The 22,532-nt window shown below is 42.4% G+C and overlaps 2 protein-coding genes across 2 annotated transcripts; one reads left to right on the top strand and one right to left on the bottom strand.

Annotated features, from left to right (window-relative positions):
• Positions 1–960: 960 nt before the first annotated feature.
• On the top strand, positions 961–10,335 carry LOC118318667 (vitamin D3 hydroxylase-associated protein). The gene is made up of 15 exons (XM_035648523.2): positions 961–1,305; positions 2,022–2,135; positions 2,960–3,100; positions 3,234–3,367; positions 3,536–3,742; positions 3,829–3,869; positions 3,989–4,113; positions 5,730–5,855; positions 5,959–6,056; positions 6,635–6,734; positions 6,869–6,912; positions 7,028–7,067; positions 7,165–7,273; positions 7,681–7,826; positions 8,486–10,335. The coding sequence occupies exons 1-15, from the start codon at positions 976–978 to the stop codon at positions 8,606–8,608; spliced, it is 1,878 nt and encodes a 625-aa protein (XP_035504416.1). The 5' UTR covers positions 961–975; the 3' UTR covers positions 8,609–10,335.
• A 4,916-nt stretch (positions 10,336–15,251) lies between these two features.
• Positions 15,252–20,310, bottom strand: LOC118318809 (diencephalon/mesencephalon homeobox protein 1-B-like). Its single transcript, XM_035648813.2, has 5 exons — positions 20,132–20,310; positions 18,092–18,259; positions 17,700–17,878; positions 17,077–17,542; positions 15,252–16,972 (listed from the first exon to the last, which is right to left on the bottom strand). Exons 2-5 carry the CDS (start codon positions 18,243–18,245, stop codon positions 16,554–16,556), a joined length of 1,218 nt encoding a protein of 405 aa, XP_035504706.2. The 5' UTR covers positions 18,246–18,259; positions 20,132–20,310; the 3' UTR covers positions 15,252–16,553.
• Positions 20,311–22,532: the final 2,222 nt, after the last annotated feature.

The following is a 22,532-nucleotide window of genomic DNA, read 5'->3' as shown; positions in this document are numbered from 1 at the left end:
GTCAAATTGATAAATTTATGGAAATTAGGTTGGGGGTACAGTCTTCAATACTATCAGGATATAACCCAAAAGACTAAATGTACTGTATGTTAGAAGCATGTAAAATGACTATCATGTTCATGCAATATTGGTTCACTGTTAATAGACCAAAATAACAAAGTTGAGTTTCATTTTTGTAAGGCCTGTAAAGCCAAGTCAAAATGACATGTAAGAGAACAGAGTCAGTGTTTAGGGTGAAGTTCACCAGTGGATTTTAAATCCCTAAACAATAGGGGCTTCTATATCTGTGTCCCAGTTGCTCCCAAGATTCAGTATATTCTTCAACCCCAGAGCTACAGTTGAGCAACAGGGTAGGCAGACCAGGCAAAGGAGAGAACATTATATGAGACCTATATAGTGTTAACCTGTAAAAAAGCTCTGTCAGCACCAGAATCGATTTTATTAGATTTGGCACAGCATGCATACAGCCTCCAAATGAAGTCCTCTAACTAACACAATATAATGATTCATCAGGGTTCTGCTGCTACTATAGTAACACAATAGAGCTGACAGTTCATGAGGTAGGTGGTTTGCATATGGCACAAAGTTGGATATAGCACGCACTCCTGAGTAAACATAGGCTTGTGAGGCATCTTTTAGATAAATCTAAGCAACACTCAATCTGTCCCTCAAAGCAGACATATCCATAATACAGCGCAACTCAAAGTGATAGTTCAGTGATTTTGAAGTGGGGTTGTATGAGTTACTTATGCATAAGTTGACATATTAACTATGCTTAAATAACTCATACAACCCCGCTTCAAAATCACTGAACTATCCCCTTAAAGCCTGAATATAGTTCAAATGGATCATTTAAAATTACGTAGACAGATTCAAACACCAGTAACTCATTTAAATGTATTTGCTTTGCTGAGTTGACTTGGGCCTTGTACCCCAAATGGCCATTCGGGGAACTGCAGTCTCTGACACGCCCGCATGGCGACGGAGGCTGGTGCGACGTGTGACGTCACGGCGGGGCTGGTCATCTGGTCTGTCCCGGTGCACGAAGTGGATGTTCCCCGCAGCTCACCAACTAACAGAACGACGACTATGGAGCAAGTGAACCTGTTTCTTCGGAGGGCGGAGATGGACAGCCGCACAGCGGCACTGCTGACGGCCGCCGCCTGCGGCGCGGGAGCCGTGGTGCTGCTCTTGCGGAACATGAGCCGCCACCGACGGACAAAGGATAAGATCCAGAGAGCCAGCGACCGGAGGACGGAGGGTCTGCAGCGTGCGGAGCAGGCGGTGCTCCGCTACAGGCAGTCGGTGAGCGTGAGGGAGGGGAGGAAAGTCATTCGGCAATCACATTCATAGTCAAAAAGTTGCCACACATGTACCAGCCCCAGCTGCTTAGATGTGATGATGTAATTTTGTGTTTTCGTCTTAATCAGCTGACTGAATAGTTATTGGTTATTATGGGGCGCCGATTGTAAAGTGGAGCGCACTGAAATAAACAGCAACATTTTGCCACATTTTAGCAACAAACAACGTTTAAAAAGGCGAAGAGTAGAAAACAAGGCATAGTATAAATTAAAGTTTTAATCAATAATAATAGAGAGAAAGAGATATTTTTTTTTGATTTTTAAAACACAATGTTAATTAAGATTTACCAGAGAACAGCAAGGTCCTCTACAAATGAAATGGAAAAAAAAACACAGCAACAAAAAAACTGAAAAAAAACAGAGAGAGAGAGAGAGAGAGAGAGAAGCAAGCGATTTATAACATGCCATCGGGCTCTGGGTAGAGTAGAATTTACTCTTAAATTCACCACCTTCTGTTTCTACTTTTCTATTCTAGTTTACAGATGAAGAACTGTTAAATAATGACAAAAAAATAGCAGATCAGAGAATAATAACAGCAGTACATCTGTCATTGACAACTTTTAGGCTAATACTGAAAGGGAATTGTTGTTGCCAGCTGTTGGGACTAATGTTCCACCCTGTAATGACTGTTTGTGTGTTTTTTGCGCGCGTGTCTTCCAGCATCCAACGACCAACTCTGCTCTCATCTTGACGCTGTCCCTTTCTGAGTTGACCAAGCAACTGCAGGAAGGCTCGCTGAGCCCTGAGGATGTGTTTTACACTTACATGGAAAAGGTTCAGTTCCCGACACAACACTCAATACTTACAGCATAGAACATTTTCGGACATTCCTCGTGATCTCTACAGGGAAGGGTATTTTAGTTTGAAAAAAAAAAATGGCGAGAGACTTTCTCAAAATAATAATAATGTCTTTTAACATCTTCTTAACATCCTCCAGCAATTACACACGTACAGTCTAGGTTCATACAGTGAAATTGTTTGGAGTAAACCTGTCATCCACCTGACAAATACTGAGCTCCATCAGAGCTGTCTTAAAAATGTACGTCAGAACCTGATTGACATTACTGTACGCATTTACAAGAAATGAAAGCAGGAGCTCCAAAGCTCTCTTTAAAGTACATTGTTGAAGAACACGCTCATACATTAGTACAACATACAATACAGAATATTACATGTATATTATAATTATACAGAAATCCCCTGGAGAGCTACCGGTGTTTGACATAAACTTAAAAGCAAGAGGGCCTGAGGGGAATCTCTGGTGAGGCTATTTGATCTGCCCCACACAACAGTTCCGAAAACTGAAAATCATTTTTTTCCTGCGATAGATTTCTTCTGGCTTCCATAGTTTGCATACATTTCTTATTTTAAGGATTTGCATGTAATAACAAGGAAAACCTTGAATCAACCCTTGTACACTATGCACATAAGTTCATTGAAGGCTGCTGACACAGAGTAAATGTAGTTCTCAGCTTATCAGGTAAATCTTTTTCTACTTGCTTTACCTTCATTAGATGTTCCTATTTAAAAAAACAAAAAAAACATTTAGTTTATGAACCTGTCTGTGCTGGGGTTTTTTGTCCTTTCTTTTCTTTCAGACTCTGGATGTACACAAACAACTGAACTGCTGCACTGGGATTTTGCTGGAGAGTTTTGACCAGTTAAAAACGATTGACTCCAACAAGAAAGGTCTCTTGTATGGAGTTCCAGTCAGCATCAAAGAAAACTTTGAATACAAGGTAATTTTAGGTCATATATTACCACCTCCTTATATTACCTGTAAGACCTTTATCTATATTTTCTGTAGCCCAAGTTGGGTTCGACAGTCTGCTATTATCTAACACTACTCTTTGTCTTTCGTGATATCACAAGAATCAGGACTGTTCTTGTGGTGTGATCATTAATCTGGACCAGCCCGCAAACAATGATGGCGTGCTTGTTGAAGTTCTGAAGCGACAAGGAGCCATTCCCTTTGTGAAAACCAACTTACCCCAAGGCCTGTTAAAGTAAATAATTTCCAAACCAAGTCATTAAGTTATAAAGTAAAGTGGTGACACTGTGTCACATACTCACTTGTTAGTTTATGTCCGAAACAAAGGTACTTATGGTTTTTAGATGTGCAAAGGCACATGCTCATTTGTTTATCAATTTTTTTTTTATTGCCCAATTTTCAGTTATGACTGCAGTAACCCCATTTATGGGCAGACAGTGAACCCTCATAACCTCCAGAAGACCTCTGGAGGTTCGTCCGGTGGGGAGGGTGCTCTCATCGGGGGAGGAGGCTCTCCACTTGGTTTAGGTAGTGATATCGGGGGCAGCATCCGTATTCCGGCCTCTTTCTGTGGGATCTGTGGCCTCAAGCCAACATCAGGACGACTGAGGTGAGTGTTTCTACTGAGTGAGGCAGGATAATCACTCCACAGTCATCACACTTCATTTTTCATTCATACTTTTTTCTTTGTGTCAGTTCAAAGGGTCTGAGGCCCATTTTTAGAGGGCAAAAGTCAGGTATGGTGAAACACATTATATACAGTAATGCAGAGTTACATCAATATTCTCAGCAATACTACATGTGCCGTCTACAAGATATAGCTGCTGGTATACTCTTATATTTCTTATTAACTTAGTGTCGTCATCTGCTGGACCCATGGCGAAGGACGTGGACAGCCTGGCCCTGTGTATGCAGGCTCTGCTGTGTGACCACATGTTTTCCTTGGACCCCACTGTTCCGCCCATACCTTTTAATGTGGAGGTATGTCATATTATATTCATATAACCCTGTATCGTGAATCATACATTTACCTAAATGGGGTTAACGATCTGTACAGCATACCATACCCTTGGTCCTGAGACCCTTGTATCGAGGAAGAAAAAAGAAAGATAGATACTGCAGAAAGATAGATAGATTTATATTTCTTATAATTAGGAACACATCACTCCAGTCCCGGCCGAACTACACCGGCTCCCTATCCGCTGCATAATACAGTGTAAAATTCTAATGATCACTTTTAAATCACTACATAGATTGGCTTTGCTTTATGTCTCAGAAATGTTAGCCCCTCACTGCTCCGAAACCCCTGAGATCAGAGAATCAGATGTTGATAAAAGATGTTGATAAAAGTCCGACGATCCAGGCTGAAGACCAAGGAGTATCATGATTTCAGGGTTTTTTCATGGTGGAACAAACTCCCCTTTCAACATCCGATCATCAGAATCAGTGCCTTAAAAGCGGTTTAAAAACTCACCCGTAGACTGGCATTTTTATAGTTGTTCTTTTATGTGTTTTTTGTTTCATTGTATTGCTGTGCATGGTGTTCTAGTTTTATATGTAATTTTGTGAAGGACCTTGTAACCCTGGTTTTGAAAGGTGCGATAGCAATAAAGTTTATTATTACTGTTATTATTATTATAACCCACAGCAGTTCTAGTTCTTATCAACAGGGGCACTGCTACAGGACTGACTACAAAGGGGCTGCAATGGGGGAGGTTTCAGAATGGACCAACCACAATAGAAAGGGCTTTTCACATTACCACTGTAGGTTCTCCTACACGCTTGGAAAGGGAGGGCAAGTCCTTGGCTGCAGTATGCAACATAATGCGTCAAAGCAAACCTCATTTAACCATACTAAAAATATCACACATTAATAAGCTATAGTATGTTGAGATGGAGGATTGAAATATGGTGAGATTTAACAATGCAGACATCAGCACATATTCATTGTGTCATTAGTGACCGACCATAGTAGCCACTGCAATACAGTTCACACAATCCTCTCACTGTATTGTATGTTGAAATTTTGTGCTTTCTTACTTTTGGTCGACAGCAAATACGATGAACTGGAATTGTGACTTCCAGCCAGACTTGACCTTATCCAGTCTTCTCTACATGTTTGTTTAGTGGTTGCACAGAGTTGGAAATGTATGCAGTGTCTTAGGATCACTCCCTGTGCCAGTTTTCTGTCAATCAAAAAGGTGTTGCCAGCTATTAAAAAGTAGTTGCAGCTTTATCTGTGAGTCACGCAAAAGAATCTGTAACACAAATACGGACTCCTCTTGTACAGAGGGCGGAAGGGAAAACAGGCTGCTATCTAAGTGGTAAAAAAAAACTTTGCTTAGTGTAAGGTTTCATGGTGATGCCCCCTTGAGGGGTTTTCTCCCTGGTTTTGTTTGCACCAGGGATGTTTTCTATGAGGTAATGGACTCTGCTGTGACGATAATGAGCTTGTCATGTCTTGATTATGCCTTAAGATGAAGAAAAATAAAGCCTGAACTTTCTATCTATAAATATCTATGTATAATATAACGGTAATAAATCTGTTTGTGCTTCTTACCCAAATGCTTGACAGAATGAAAATGTATTTTCCCCAGATGTACCAGAGCACTAAGCCTCTGAGGATCGGTTACTTTGAAAGCGATGGCTACATGCAGGCGTCTCCAAGCATGACCCGAGCCATCAGAGAAGTCAAAGCCCTGTTGGAGCAAGCAGGCCACACCGTAAGACCAAACCACACCCTGAGGCACACCTAAAATATATGACCTGAAGTTTATGTTTTTTAATGTAGTGACTGTTTCCCCTTTCTGTCATGTGTGCCTGTAGTTGGTGCCCTACAGTCCTCTGAAGATCGACCATGTTGTCACTGAAATGTTGATTAAGGGTGTGATGGCAGATGGAGGCACCAGCCTGCTACAAAAACTGTGAGATTCACTCTAAGATCAGTGTAGTCGTCATTAATAAGACAAATAATTTGACCGTATTTTTGGATAATCAGTCTACCCCAAGTATCTTTTGGCCTTTTGATCAACTTTTGCTTTGGTTTGATTAATTGTTTTTTCTTCAAATGGAGGATCCCAGAGTTCAATGTGATCGCTTTAAATTGCTTGTTTTGCTCGATCAACAGTCCAAAATACACATATTTATGTACTTTGACATTAAAAGGTGCAACCAGAAGGAGACATTAAGGTCTGGACCCAACTCTCCGAACATTTTCCGGAGTTTGCCTTTCACATATCAATCAATCAATCAATCAATCAATCAATCAATCAATCAATCAATCAAAATATATTTAAACTGTAAAATCACCATTAGACTCAATCTTCTTTACAATTAAAGGAACACAAACAGCAATAAGACAATTGAACAACATTACAACATATGACGAATGCAGCAGGAGATTGTCCGACTCAAAAATTCACAAGCAGGAAAATCTCAGAACAATCTCTTTGAACTGATTGTTTTGTTTTGTGCCAAGGATCTCATATTGTTTCTGTTTCAGGGAGGGAGGCCCCCTGGACCCCTGTCTCAGATCACAGGTTTTCCCTTACTATTTTCCTAAGTGGTTGAAGAGAACCCTCTCATTCCTCCTAAAGCCCCTGGTGAGATATAGACAATATACATCTTCCTCAGGGACAATGAGTACGACATTAGGTTGAAAATTACATTGGTTATTGACTAAAACAGATACAGTGTTTTTTAAAGAGTGTGTCGTGTGTCATGTCATGTTTTGTAGTCTACTCGTGGTTCTGCTACCTTCAGAGCTCTCTGCGGAGTTGGGTAAGGGCGTTGAAGTTGACAGTTTGTGCTTGAGCGTTTGTTGCAAAATCCTACATTTCATGTGATGGGCAAAATGTCAGAACATACCGACTCTCTCTCTCTGCCTTGTTTTCAGATCTATTCCAGAGCTGTGGAAGCAGCATGCTGCTGTTGAGGTACCGGCAGTGGTCAGTTAATTAACTCGAACTGAATGAAAATTATGACCTTGCATGTTAAAATTACACTTGTTGGATTCTCATGTGTTTTCATTAGGACTACATCCATGAAACGATAGGAGATTGGAGAAGATGCAACATAGATGTGCTGCTTTGCCCCATGATAGGACCGGCCTACAACTTCTTATACTGCGGCAGGGTTACACGTACAGTATACTGAACCAATACTTGTCAAATACCTGGATGCTTCGACAGTGGTATGAGAGACAATAGTGTCCGTGTGTTCAATGGAACCTTCAGTGGTATCACAAGTGTTTTCTAAAAAGGGAATATGAGGTGTTTCCATAAATCATGGCACACCATTAAAAAAACCCAGCAAACTGTTTTGAGCATGCTCTTAGTGAAATAATAATGTCATAATTTCTTTGAATAATGACATCAATATACATAAAGGAATCTAACATATCATTTGTCAAAAATCTGGAAAATTAAAGAAAGTGGTAAAACACTATAACAGCCCATTAACCACTTAACTTATGATCACCAGACAGAACAGCAATATTACAGTCATAAAACTCAGTGACTAACTTGTTTCTGTTTTCTTTCCTTTCAGCCGCCCTTTCGTACACAATGCTTTACAATCTCCTCACCTTTCCCGCCGGTGTAGTTCCCGTTTCCACAGTGACCGCAGAAGATGAGGAGGAACTCAAGCACTATAAGGGCAATTACCAGGACTACTGGGACAAGCTCTTCAAAAAGGTCAGTGACTTCCTCATGCCCTAAAAAGGCTGCTACAGGGGTCTCTTTAGCAATGGAGGACTTTTCCCCTCCAGAATCCCCTGAAGTGGGCATTAACGTGGTGGAGGACCATGGTGGTCCTGGCCCCGAGCCGTTTCAGTTGGAGCCGTTGGCTCCAGACCCAGTTTTTGCCCAAAGTCGGAGCTCTCTGAGCCGAGGCAGTGCAAGAGAGGATGGGGGCAGAGAGAATGCGTAAACTTTAATATAAATATCAGCATGTAGAGACATCCTAGACATTGACTCTGTCAGCATTGGCCTGGCAAAGTCCAAGATGGTTAAAAACACTAGGTGGCGTTATGAGCCATATTCAAGCAATTTAAATGCCACATTTTTATACATTGGGTAAGAATTGTGATATTAAAACCACGAATAATCTGTCTCATCACAGCACAGTCACATAATTTATAGTTTACAGCTTAAAAACATTTTAAGCTGCTGAGGTGGCATAACACCTGCACTTACTGTATTTTCCTGTGTGTCATACCAAACTTCAGTGTCAGGCCATGGCCAGATGCTCTCTTAAAGCTGTATTTCCACAGTTGGCCAGTAGGTGGAGGCAGCAGACTGTGGTGCTTCTGATGGCTTACCGTTGACTGACTGGAGTGTGTGTTTGTGCTCAGGCTGTGTCTGGAGGCGAGGGTCTGCCTGTGGCGGTGCAGTGTGTCGCTCTGCCGTGGCAGGATGAGCTCTGCCTGCGTCTCATGAAGGAGGTGGAACAACTGGTCAAACAGAGCAGAGGTTAAAGCCTGGAGGCCACAGGTGGAGCTACGGACCTCAGTGGCTTCAGTGAGTCTCCAGAATCCTGTCTGATGAAGGTGATCTTTGAACTAATGACTCATAGTGGTACGATATGAACGAGACATGAAAAAATAAGTTAGCACAATTTACGTTGTTTTAGAAATGGTTGTTTAGGTTTTTGTATTGCGGGGTCGTAATAAAGATAGAGCGCAAACCTGGCAAATAAAGCTTCTGATTCTGATAAAGGTTAACTGAAGATAATAGATCACTGATGACTAAACTTTTAAAATTATGACAGTTTTAATTATATGAATTTATGTTTTTTGTTTTTTTTGTGTGAAATCAAGTACCTGATTTGTACTTTCATGGTGAAATGGGCTAAATGTTTGTTCTTGTGACCTTGTTTAATATTTCATGCAATATAGCAAGAACACATACCACGTACTGTACAGCAAATTGAATTCACATCACTGCTGGACAAAGAGGCACTGTGACCACCCGCATAATTCTATATTTCGATTAGAATTTATGATGAATATGGAAAATGATATTTTCTTGTTGATCATGTCTGAATGTTGAAATGTAATCCACTACCACCACCACCCAAGACCCTTTTTTTTCAATATACAGTTTTTGATTTGATATTGGCAGCCTATTCGTCAAAACCTTTTGCCTCATTTAATATTAAATTAACTAAATTCACACATTTTGATGCTCCTTCACCATCATACACTCAGCAGCTGTGAGGGCACACAACCTCGTTCTTTACCTTCCACCTCTGCCTCACTTTGCCATAGATGAGTGCAGATCATGTTCATTCTTTTTGGGAGTGATTGTTGCACTGATGCCATAACAGGAAACAGAAAAGAGATAAAGAAGACTAATGACTCATGGCGCCTCCATCTACGCGGCCAGCGCACCATGTCGTCATATTGTGATTACCCTGTGCTATTGTAAATATGTGTTTCTGTTGGGTTTACATAAATTTACATATGTTTTTAAAAAAAAACCTCTCCTGGGATGGGAAACCATTAGTGACAATGTTAGTGTTTTCCATTACAGTCGCCCATGTTAGAACTCGTGTCTGATTGAATGGAAATGGCCGTGCGCGTGTGGTAGAGGAAGGAGGGGACATTAGGCGAGGAGGAGAGCTGGAATTGAGAGGTTGTTCTTAGCCTTATCTGTGGCACATGGAGAGGAGAGAGTGTGGCTCTCACTGTGCCACTCAGTCAGGGAGCATTAAGCTTTAAGAGGCAGTGAAGAGACTCAGGTCTTCAGAGGGAACTGACATTGTTCATAAATCCCTCAGGATCTGAGACGGAGGCAGTGACACACACACACATTCAAATTCTTCCTTCAAATGGGCCCATTAAATACATTTACCAATTACAGTTTAGCATGTGTGTATAATACTGTATTATACATAATTAAAATCAATTTAAACATAATTTATATACTGTAGCCCTTTTAAACTTCACAGATGATCAGAGCACAAGTGATACAGAGCAAATACTTTTTTATTAATGTATAAATAAGTAAAGCAAGTAAAACATTTTTCTATAGAAAAGGGTGATTGTAAACTGATTTGCTCAGATTTTTTATCAATGCAGTCTTAACATCCTCACTTATTTCATTTGTACAATACAAGCACAAAACTCATAAATGCATAAAATACATGATACTATTTGATGAATGGGAAAAAAAATCCTAATAAACCTATAATTTAATCTCACGTGACATCTCTCCTTACTTTTATTTCTGGATTGAAACAGGAACGAACAATCAACAGGCCTTTTAAATGTCTCTAGCATCGATGGTCAATACCCGGTTGTGCAGTTTTTTGGTTTATATTCATAACTTTTAGCTATTTTCAGTTTATCCTTTTGATCTGCACGTCCATATGTTTCACTCCAGTGGGTCTCATCGAGTCCACATATACAACTTTTTACTTGACAAGCTGGTAAACAGAGGAAAAGCTGCATAATTTAAATCTTGGAATAATTCTTCCACTATTGCACACATTTATATGAAATAAAACCCTCAGTATAATCGGTTTCAGTGTAAGAAAAGTTTGTAAATGTCATGATACCGAAAATATATTAATATTGAACCAGAATTCAGCATCAGAACTTGCAAAAGAAAAGGAGTGAATAGTTAAAATAGTTTGATTTAGATGTAGAGGCCATCTGGCCAAAGCTCAGCCTGCTGAAACCGCACAGCAGAGCGGTCCAACAGCCCCGGCAGGCCATGGTGCTCTTCTCATGTAACGTCTCATTGATAAGAGCAGCAAACACCTCATTCACAGGAACCTTAGGCTGTAAGATCAGGTACTTTAAAAGCTATCCAAACACATTCAGACCGTGCCTGCGTGCCAGCAAATAAAACACCTTGATATCGCCACAACTAACCGAGGATGATTCTGTCTTAATGTCCCATTTCAGGGACCAAGGAGCCCATAGTCTTTATGTCTCCACAGAATTGCAGGTAGTAATGTCTGACACAGCAGGGCTCCTGCCTTTCAGATGATCAAAGTGACGAGTTCATCCTGCAACCACAGCCACTTACAGGAGACATCGAGAAGCAGGGAGATTGGCAGCTTTTAGGTCTTTGGTGCATTTCATCAGCCATTTCTTCCAGCGGAGGCGGCATGCTGTGGAGGCCGAGTGGGAGGAGGGGAAGGCAGATTAACAGACAGCTGATACAGGTGTACAGGCGGTATCAAACAGCAGCTCTGTCAATACAGCAGCCTCCAAATGTCTTCAGAAGGGGCTGGGATCCCCAAAGTATGCCCAGTGATTTCACTATGACAGGATTAACTGGGAGCTCCGTATGATTTTCTCAGATTCTGTGACTCAACAATTCAGTGATCCACGTTCTATCGGCTTTAAAGGCCCCTATCCCAAGTTTGAAAAGCTTACCCCTCGGACAAGGGACACTCTTTTTCTCACACCCGGTTCCGCTTTCCCTTTTTTTTTTGCTGCTTGCAGTCATTCATCAACCCCCGAGTTTCCGCCAGCTCTCCCATCCTCCCTTCTCTGCACATCTGCTAGGTCTGAGTTTTCCTTTCTTTCCTCCGGTGCCTTGCTTGGCCCAAGGCCCTTATAGCCAAATTGGTTTACATTGGAGAGATAAATGCACTGCAAATGCGCTTAAACACGTACAGTAAAAAATGCAGACAGTGCGTGTCAGGATTATCACCCAAGTCAGGGGGAGAAAGGAGAGCGTCTCTGTAGCACAAAGCTCGGGAGCCAGAGTGAAGCCTGCAGATATAGTCCGTCTCATCCACTTTTCAGGAGAAAGAGAGGATTTAGCATTTGCATGCTAGTCTGTAATTCCTGGCATTATATAACTTGTCCCCAACAATCAAACTCCTGTGATATTGTGAAAGTATTGTTTCACATGGGTGAGCAGAGTGTGGAGTTACACTCTTTGGAGGGAGGGTTTGTTGGTGGCAGCATTGAGACAGCTGGTCCAGGATGCATGACAGAGACCACCCTATAAGCCCACTCAAGAAAAAAAATATATTCAGCAACACAATCTCAGGCCCTAGTGGAGAGTTTCAAAATCTTTGAAAATAAATGACTTACCTGAACACGGTGAGTTTCCTAGAAAGAAGCAGATCCAGACAATTGAAAGAAAGTGAAGAATACAGATCTGTAGTCCCAAAGCAACAGGTCTAAAGCTTGACCTTTAACATGGTCCTTTAAAATTCTTCCTGGCATTACTGATTTTGTATTTATTGTGTTTTTATGGGAAAAAGGGATACGTAAAGTGTATGCTTTTGCATTTGAAATGTCTGCACACCACATGTTTTCTCACAAGGTTTCTTACACTTGATGATCAATATAAAAAAATCATATTTTGAGACTAAATGTGAATTTATCACACTTGATTGAATACAGCATGTGATTAGCATGGGAAATGTGAATCACGATTTCACTCATTTAATTTCTTTTTTGTTTTGTACAGGGCCTGCTGCTAGAAGTTAGATGACAATTGTGGTATTTGCGGGAGAATTAATTTTATTTACACGGTTCGACAAATATTTAGATACTATTAGTGATTTTCCATATTTATTTTTTTCCAATGAATCCCATGGAAAGTTCTTCCCCAGCCTGTCTGTGGTAGCCTCAAATTTCTAAAGATGCATTTTTCAAAAATTGTTATAATATATATATATATACTTCTGCAGGACATGAAATTATAAAAAAGTATTTCAAATTATATTTTCAAAATATCCATCCTGAAAATCACACACATTTTACTCCTGTCCCTGTAAGTAATAAAGTACTGTATGCCGCTCAGAGACAGGGGTCAAAGGTCACCCTTTCACACGAGCATGTGGCTGTAAAGCGCACCAGGCTTGAAAAATTAGAGAAAGCAAGCATGATGTGGTGTTTAACTGTTAAATCTAAATTATACAAATATTTAGTTCACACACCCCAACTATGTATTTCAGAGCTGTGTAAACTCAATGCATTGGTGTGCATTTATTGGGAACTATTTTCAGCTGGGGATTAATACAGATTTGATGCTCTATAGGGAATATTCACAGTAGCAGGATGGTGAACTGTATATACGAACTCAAAATAACCTATAATGCCCCTGTTTATCATAATGAAGGAAAATGTCACATGTGAATAAGCTCTACAGGGTTTTTGGCTGCACTGAGAAAAAAAACTTCTTAATGACATTAGCTCATTGTTGGATTTGATCTTTTCTATTTTAAAACAAATTCTAGTAAAAAACAAATAATCACAAGAGAGGCCCTATGTTAATAGTCTGAGAAGAGCCTACAAATGTGCATGACACACCCACATCGCACTATCTCGAGGTGAGCGAGGTCTCACTTGGTGAAGACAGGGAGGGCTCACGCAGACAAAGTGAATCCTGACGATTCAGGAAACGGCTTTCTCCCTTCCCACCTGCCTCTGCTGCTGCTGTCGTCCCCTGGGGGACACCACGCTGCCGTCCCTGTCTGCTAGCATCAGTGTAAAACCCCTCCTCATGCTCTGCCAAAGGGATTTGTGTGTAAAACTTCCACAGTTACACCCCCCCCCCTCTCCAAAAAGCCCCCCTTTTCTCATCCCCATGACCTACCCCTCCCTCCAAATCAACACCGTCCCCCCCTCAGACCTCCCAACACAAAGCCCTCAGAGCAAGCCCAGCACAGAAATCATAGCACACCATTCAATCATTGTTTTTTCCCCTCTCTCACCCCTTTTATAGTCCCACTAAAGGTTTTAGCCGGGCAGAGAAGGAGGGCTGTCACTGAGGAAACCTTAGCCCATTGATGAAGTGACAGGAGCTGCCAGAATATGATCCTAATCCTGTTTCCAGCATTCTTTTAGCCCGCTGGCATCGCAATTCCTCCACACATTCTCTGAGCTGTCAACTAGGAAAATCCCTCTAATAGCGCATTGCCCAGATACACATCAAAGAGCTCCTGGAAACCTTCAGCGGCTTAGCTGCCATAGACACACACACGCACGCACACACACACACACACACGCACACACACACACACACACACAAACACACAGCATTCCCATTGATTTACACCCATATGATCTTTCCCAACACATGGAACAGGGACAGTTGTGACAAATTGACCACATATTTAAAGAGAGTGACTTAAAATAACCTAAGGAAATGTGTAAAGTATTATCTCTTCAGCCCCCAAAATTATTTTTTTGCACTGTAACTGGCCCCATCCTAACCCACCCACCCCTCTCACCTCCTCCCCTGCACTTAGAAAGTGATATACCGGTAATCTTCGTGGTCATCGAGTGAGAGACCGCGAAAGAGGAGGAAAAGAACAGGTGTCTGAACTTTGCTGGCTCTGGGAACTCTTTCAGCCCTTTTTTATCTCCTTCTATTCTTACTTAATCCATCGATATCCCGACCGAAGGTAATCTTCTTATGGCAAAGCATTCTGTTTCGGTGCAGCCAAACCTCGATTGACAGGCTGGGGGAAGAGGGGAGCTGCAAAGGAGAGCGAGAGAGAGGTGGGTGGGTGGGTGGGTGTTGGATTGGAGACTCTTTAGAGCCTGACACTGTGCTTCAGTCATTTCATTTAAGATTAGTTATTCTACAGCGGCAGAACAAGTGGCAGCCTCTCCCCTATGTGGTGTGTAAACCCCACCATTAACGACGGTAGACCCCCTGTGTCTAAATTATTAACGGATAATCAAGGTGTCTTTTTGGTGGAACACATTAACCAAACTTGAAATTTTCACTACAAAGGCTTGAAGGTGATGTGTGGAAATCAAAACTTTTTTTTTTTGTTGTTAGGCTTCAGTTTTCTGTCAGTCCCACTCAGACATCAGCCAGAGAGGAGCTGGATTCGGCACAGCATTAACTAATCCCTGTCTCGTCGCCAACTAAAACTCTGACTCGAGAAACTAAAAAGAAAAATGTTTTGGGGCGTTTTGAAAACGAGGATGTTTGTATGACTCACCTTCAAGCTGACAAGGTCCAAAGTTTCAGAAAATACAAAATTGCCTTTGCGAAAATTGTGTCTTTGGATGGCACCCATAAAGTTTTGTTTATTAGTTTGCTTTGGAAAATGGCAAAATGAGGCATCGTGCACAAGTGCAAGTAAACATTGTCATTCCCTATTCCAACCGACAACACGGAGAACAGGAGTCATTCTTATGTGTGATTTATTCCCTTGAATTAAACAGATAAATTACTCACATTTGAAACAATCGAGAAATACATGTCTTAAATCTACAGCGATATAATACATAGAGAACTGGCCCGTGCATCTTTTCTGCTGAAGCCACTGGCTCAGAATGAGTGGTGAGCTCAATCTGGCGCCCGAGTTAACAAAAAAATATACATGGGCTGGGTTCAGCTTTATTCTCGACTGCGCCTCCTCTTCACTGTAGGTCCTTTGCTTAAAGCCACAATTGACAAAATGAACGGAACGTTTCCTGTCAAATCCTAAAAGTTTCTCTTTAACCAGGCAGATGGAGGCAAACACTGAGGGATATTTACAATGCTCAAGTGAATTTCCCAGGCAACTTTAAACTTTAAACGAGGAGAATCGACATCTACAAAAAAAAAAAAAACATTTGGCTCTGGGATTATCTGATCTGGTTTCTGATATTAGATCTGATGTGACTTCCTTCTGCGTTGTGCGGCTGTAAGTCATGCTTCACAGGGTGCACACATGCATAGTTCAATGTTCAGGTGTTGAGTTATGGAATACTTTAATATCTCTCATCGGTCCTGGAACGAGACGGAGCGCTCGGTGGCTCAAGACCTTCTGGACTGACTTCACAAAGCTGATTCGAAAATATGGTGAGCAGCTTGCATTAGGCTTAAGCTCAATACAAGTGAGATCCACAGAGGCAGAACGTACTGTTCAGTCGTAACTCCAGTCCAGGTGGGATCTATTTAATTTCTTTTCATTTGTCAAGTCCATTGAGTTCTTCTTATAATCTTGTTCTCTGTTTGGTCTCTCCAGCGGAGATGTTCTTCATGTTCGGATTTGCTCTCAGCAGTGAGCTGCGCACCCATACGATGTGCTTTGTCAACAACCGAGGGCCCCAAGCTGAGAGAGGGGCCCCTTAAGTGCCTGCTCTGAAACATTTTTGTGGCCTTCATTTGTCGCCTGAAAAATACGGCGTCTCTACCGTCTGTCACACTGCTCTGGTATTGAAGATTGGGTTCAGTTAAAATTCAGCAAACTGCAAACAACGTTGGGCAGATTTTGAACCGTGGGAGTTCAAACTAATTGTTTTGACAGCCAACTGGATAAGCAGTCAAAGAGTTTGGATTTAAACTTGAGCTATTATCTCAATGCATTTTTGTATTGACACACGTGGTGAGAGGTCGAGAGAAAAGTGCCGGGGAGCCAGAGTGGCCTCTTGTGGACAGGGCATAATTCATAGCTTCAGCCCAGAGCAGAGGATCGAACGCGTAGACTGAGCAGCGTGCGCTTCAGTTGGGGAGTGTGTCCAATCCCAGCGAGGCTGCGTGCTGTTTGGCCCTCATGCGGAGGTTCTCGATGCTCGTCGTCTTGCTGTTGAGGCTCCCTGGGAGGCCGCCCGGCGCCGCCGGCAGCAGCGGGCTGTTCCACACCTGCTGGGCCTGCGACAGGGTCTGGTAGTAGGACTGGCAGGGCAGTGAGCCCAGCGGGGACGGCATGTTGACGTTCATGCCCAGGTAGGGCAGAGAGGGTGGCGTGCTCATGTCGAAGGACGGGTAGTGCACCATGTTGTTGGTGGCGGCCATGTGCTGGCGAAACTGCTCCTGCAGCCGGAAGAGGCTGAGGGGGGACGAGGCATAGGAGTTGCTCTGGGCCAAGTTGCTGGTCACGCTGCTGGAGGAGGGCAAGGCGGGAGAGCTCAGGGGAGAGTCTGATGGAAAGAAAGAGAGGAGGACTTCAGTATGTTTTGACACATTCAGATCTCTACTGTGTCTGACATTTTTTAAATTCCCCTTTAGACATCTATATTTTTACCTGATGTAGGGCTGAGTCGTTTGCAGGATGGGGAGCTGCTGCCCGGCTGTGCCCCCCCGTCCCTCTGCGTCTCCTCCACGATCTTCACCCTCGCCTCCCCCGTCATTTCCTCTCTGTCAGCATTGTCTTCTGCCGCCGACTCGCTGTCCGACGGCTCAGGGGAGGTGACGTTGACTTCCACGCTCATCTCACCATGCTGGGGCCTTGTTGCCTCCAGCCTCTCTGTGTCTGAGTGACAGGACGAGAGGGAGGAGGGCAGGGGAGGAGAGCAGGCCTCTGGAACTAGAGTGGAGGTGGAGGTGGAGGTGGTGGTGGTGGTGTTGCTGGTGGTAGTGAGGTCAGTCTTGGTGGAGTCCTCTGTAGAGCCCTCTGTCCCCCCTGACGCCTCCTTCTGTTTCTGGAGCTGCTCCTTCTGCAGGCTGCGCTGCTTCTTACGAAACTTGGCCCGACGGTTCTTGAACCAGACCTGGCAGGAAGATAAACGGAGAGATCAGAGCTCGCGTTAAAAACGATTATAACAGTGGACTGCCTTTAAATGAAGCCTCTAACCCATAAGACGAGGAAGTGAGGGTGCGACTGGCAAACGGGACACAGGATGAATGCATTCTGGGAGTTTCCTATACCTGGACGCGCGCCTCGGGCAGGTTGGTGCACATGGCCAGACGTTCACGCATCACCACGTCTGGATAGTGGGTCTTCTGGAAGGTTTTCTCCAGGGCCTCCAGCTGCTGGGCGGTGAAGGCCGTCCGACTCCGCCGCTGCTTTCGGTGCTGGGAGCCATACCGGGCCTCGAGGATAATGTCTTGAAATGTACAACCGTTGAGAAAGAAGAAACATGACCAGTTTAATTGAGGGACAGGTCAAAGGGCCGGTGATCACCCAGGAGATCAACACACTACATATATTAAAGTGTATAGTTCAAGTCATCAGCGGTTGCTTCGGAGGGAGGCTTGTTACATTGACACCGGAGGAGGGTGTGAAGAAGTGAAAACCACAAGGAGCAACTGATTCTTACCAGCTAGTCTCTCTGCCAGAGTGAGTGCGTGCACCGAGGGCCTGTAGTCGGGTGCGTGCTGGGCCTGTTGCGCCGCCTGCTGGTGGAGGTTGTACATGGCGCTCAGCGAGTTCATGGCGTGCAGAGAGTAGCCGTTCACCCCGTAGTGCTGCATGACGGAGGGGCTGTCTGTGGTGGAGCAAACGAGATGCGGTGAGCGCCGGGCCTCAAACAAACCGGACGTTTCTCTGGGGCCAGTTCGTTTATTTAAAGAAGAAGAAGAAGAGGGGAGCTTCAAACATGGCTTTACAATGTTCCACTAACCAAATGGCAACAGGTGAAGTAGACTATAAACATTAAAGACTGCGCTCCTATAAGGAGAAATAGTTTCTCCTTTTTGGAAGAAAACTATGAAGGACATTCAGAAATGTATCCGATAAAGATCACGTGTGTTGTTGCAATTTACTCAATTTGTTACTAAAAGTTACTCTTAAATCGTCAGAGAATAACATTTTGAAACAGCAAATATAGGATTTTGTTTAATGATTATTTATTTTAAAAAAATGTATATTTATATGGTTCGTTTTATGATTCTACTGCGCCACCACAACAATTGTACAGCAGGCTGTTTAAACAAAGAGGTGACAGTGAACAGAGTTCTGCAGAGAATTCACGATCCACACAATTTGCAGTTTTCATTAATCAGTGATTTTTTTTTTACATAAATAAATGTGATACAGGCCTCAAGGTAAGAGTTTAAAAGTATAATAATTTTGTTGCTCTGTTCTACTTTTTATTTTTGCATCACGGCACCATTTTGTGGCCTTTGTTATTTCAGCAGTCATCAGGATACTTTTGAACTTTTTGGCACGTACGTATTTAATAATTCGTTGACGGTGGTCCACGGTGGCGACGTGTAGCAAAAGTAAATGGATAATAATAGAAGAAAAAAAATTACGGGTTAAAAAAAAAGGGTAATGTTTGCGTTGACACCAAACAAAAATAGGCCAAAGAAATGAATTACGAGGATCTCCTCTCTAATGCAGGCGCCGAATAGAACTGCAGGACGAAGAGTTTTTGATTTGAGACTTTAAACGCAGTCAAACCTCCGCAGGCTGCGGGGACATATCTCCTTTGCTCCCAGAGGAGGTTGACACGAGTGAGGGGGACGTCGGGTCCCGGGTCACTTCCAGACGCCTGGAGGCGGACGGAGACGTGTGACACCGGCTCCCCGGTCGGGCTCCTGTCTAATGTGGGTGCAAATAGGTTTCCACTATATGGGGCTATTCATTTATCATCAGGCCTGACACGTGAAAGGTGGGCCAGTGTGTGTGTGTGTGTGTGTGAGAGAGAGATCAAAACGTGTGACTAATGCAATAACCCCCCCCCCCCCGTGTATTTCATTTAATTATTTTACTAAATCAGTCTCTGGCTGGATTCATTTAATCTGTTCAAATTTTTTTTCTTTCTTTTTCAAATCTTCAGCTTAAACATTCACCATAATGCTCTTCTTCCAGGACAATGTCACACAGCCTCGGGCTCTGATTTAAGCCTAATTATGCTAATTGCTGTGGATTTATGAGTTATACAGCTTTTCCTAAAGACTCTGCCCCGCAGGGGCCGGAGCTGCTGGCGTCGGTTCAGCAGCTCCGCAAACTAAAACGAGGAACTTAATGGGAATAATGAAACTACAAAGCTGCAGACAATTAAACATGTCGTGTTAAACAACAACAACAAAAAAGACGCCTGCCATGAATAAAATCATATTAATACTGACGTTTTGAGGAATTTGCAGCTTTATTAATTGTTAATTCTTGTTTGTATAATTTTCTTCTCCACATTGTAGAGCTCGGATGTCGCCGGGCTGCTCTGTGGGAACTTCTGCATCAGAGTTCAGGTTATTGTTTTAAACGACAATGTATATAATAAAACTAACAGGTAAAAAAAACAAAAACAGTCTCGTTTGGCAATTGAATGATCTTTGAAGAAAAACGACCAATGATTAGAGTTTGGGCTGCAACTCTCGACGACGGTCCAACTTCCACTCAGTCAACTTCTTACCTCTCCTCTCAGTGTGAAGGGAAATATCTCCAGTGGCAGAGCGACCGAATATTGTCCTCCTTAGATCCGCGGGCAGGTGTTCATGTCCTCCACTCCCGTATCCTGACAGTGTCCCGGTGTGTGTCCTCTCTGCTCGGTGTGGAGGTGGGAGGATGCTGAGCTGCCGTCCATCGGCCTTTAAAGCGACCCCGGGCGGGGTCAGTGGGACGCTCCGACGCGCCTTCTCTCTAGCCAATCACGTCGCTTCTCGCCCCCTCGCGCACTCCCCCTTCACATTACACCTATAGATGACTTGGTTTTTTTTCTGCGTCCGAGCCGCCGACTTCTCCGCTGTCGCTCTTTTTGTTTCTGAAAGAAATACAGTACAGTTTTTTTTCTATATTTAGGTAGTTGGGTTTTATTTTTATTTTCTTCTTTTTTTGGGGGGGCTGACATTTATTATACTAATCAGCTATTGATATTAGGCTAATTGTGGTTATTTTTGTAGTTGACAATGATAATAATACGCTCTTTTTTTGTTTGGGGCGTTTGTTACGGACAAAACACACGGAACGGACCATTTAAACATTTAATGATGTAAATATGTTAAAACTGATTTGAACAACTGTCGACAGGGCAAGTTGCATTTATATAATATCCCTTAATTTCCAACTTGGCTATATGTCGCTCGATGCAGGACCTACAGCTGAGGTCCAGCTATAGCATCCCTATCATAGTTTTAAACAACGTTATCCTCATTTGATAATGCTGATAATTTATATACATTTTTAATAAACACTGAAATATCACTTTATAGCTAAAGATAATGTACGTTTTGGATTGTTTTTAAGGACTAAGCATAACATGAGGCAAATGAAACCAGATTTGAATGAATACATATGTATATATATATATATATATAATATTATATATTATAATATATAAATATTAAGAAACTGCAGTAGTGGTTTATAAAACGTATTTCAACCTTATTAAAAATGAATCTCGGTTTATGCCACAAGTCTCAATTAAATGATATGCGAGTTGTAAGTAATGGCCTCTACTATTTCTGTATACTTTGTTCAGGTTAATTCCGAGCTTTGGTTTTATTCCCCGCTGCCTCGGTGTGTGGCTGCAGGTTCGCGGGGACTGAGCGGAGATGGAGCGATGCTGCTGGGCGGCACAGCCTCCGGCAGCTCCCCGGCCCCGAGGGATTTGGGTGAGGATCGGGTAGACAAGACGCCATTTCACCCTCCCAAAAAATGTCTTCAAATGACTGCTGCTAAGAGGATTAAAACAATAATGCCCCTCTCTTCTTCAAGGTTTTTCAAGAAAAGATTTCTTCTCCCGGAGAAAACCCGTTTAGGCTGGAATTAAGGGCGACGGCAAGTAGCCTTTTAATGTAAAGCTTGCATATTTTGTTGAATTTTCCCCGAGAGAGTGCGAGAGAAAAGAGGGAGGTGGGCTGGGCTGGGGGGGTTAAATCCTCAACTCAATTTGATCTTTGGCCACATTCATTTGCAGAACTTATTCCTGACAACAGCCTGTGAAGTGACTGACGTTGTCAAGCAACAAGTGGTTCTCAGGGCGAAAATGGGCGATTTAACATGATAATAATAACAACAATAATAATAATAATATTAGTAATAATAATAATAATAATAATATTAGTAATAATAATAAATTGGCCAGTAACTGCAGAGCATTTTGGGCCTATAGGGGGGGGGGCAAATCGGATTAACTTGTGAACCGATGGAAATAAGAACTTAAACTGGAGATAAATCTGGCCAGTGTCTCTTTGTGGAAACCGTTTCTAAAGCAATTAAAGCGAGAAGGAATTCCTCTCAGCTGCTCTTCCTCAAATCAGCTTTTTACGGAACTTAATGCGAGCTAATGTCCAGCATGGCTGAGGGCTTTGGTGCCAGTGTCAAGAGGCCAGCTATCAGAGAGACATTAGGCCAGCGGCAGCAGCAGCAGCTTGCAGTCCCTCCAGACCTGCCTGCATGGGATGGAGCGGACAGTACACTCACACTGAATATCTTTTAAATCTCTGTAGTAGAATTTAGACACTTTTTGGAGAAAAAAAATGTTTATGTATGTGACTTTTATAATTATATTCAGAGGCATTCGTTTTTAGTTTACTGAAATGAATCTGATTTGTTTACTTGGACTTGTGATGCCCAATTTATCTTCACACTCATTTTTCTATCCACATAATCTCTAAACTGAATTTCCAAATCAATGCATTTATCATACGGATATTCAAAAAAGCAAGAATATCCTTGTATTTTATACTTTATTTTAGCTTAATTCTATTCTGGCATTTATTTTGTAACTTGTTATTATTTTCTAATCTTTCTTAATCTTTTATAACTGATTTAATTATGTTCTTTTCCATGTTGTCACAATGTTCTTGATTGTT

This window comes from Scophthalmus maximus, chromosome 13 (genome assembly GCF_022379125.1).
Source record: "Scophthalmus maximus strain ysfricsl-2021 chromosome 13, ASM2237912v1, whole genome shotgun sequence".
NCBI classification, from domain to species: Eukaryota; Metazoa; Chordata; class Actinopteri; order Pleuronectiformes; family Scophthalmidae; genus Scophthalmus; species Scophthalmus maximus.
The sequence above is the reverse complement of the archived record's forward strand: the minus strand, read 5'-3'. Positions and strand labels throughout refer to the sequence as shown.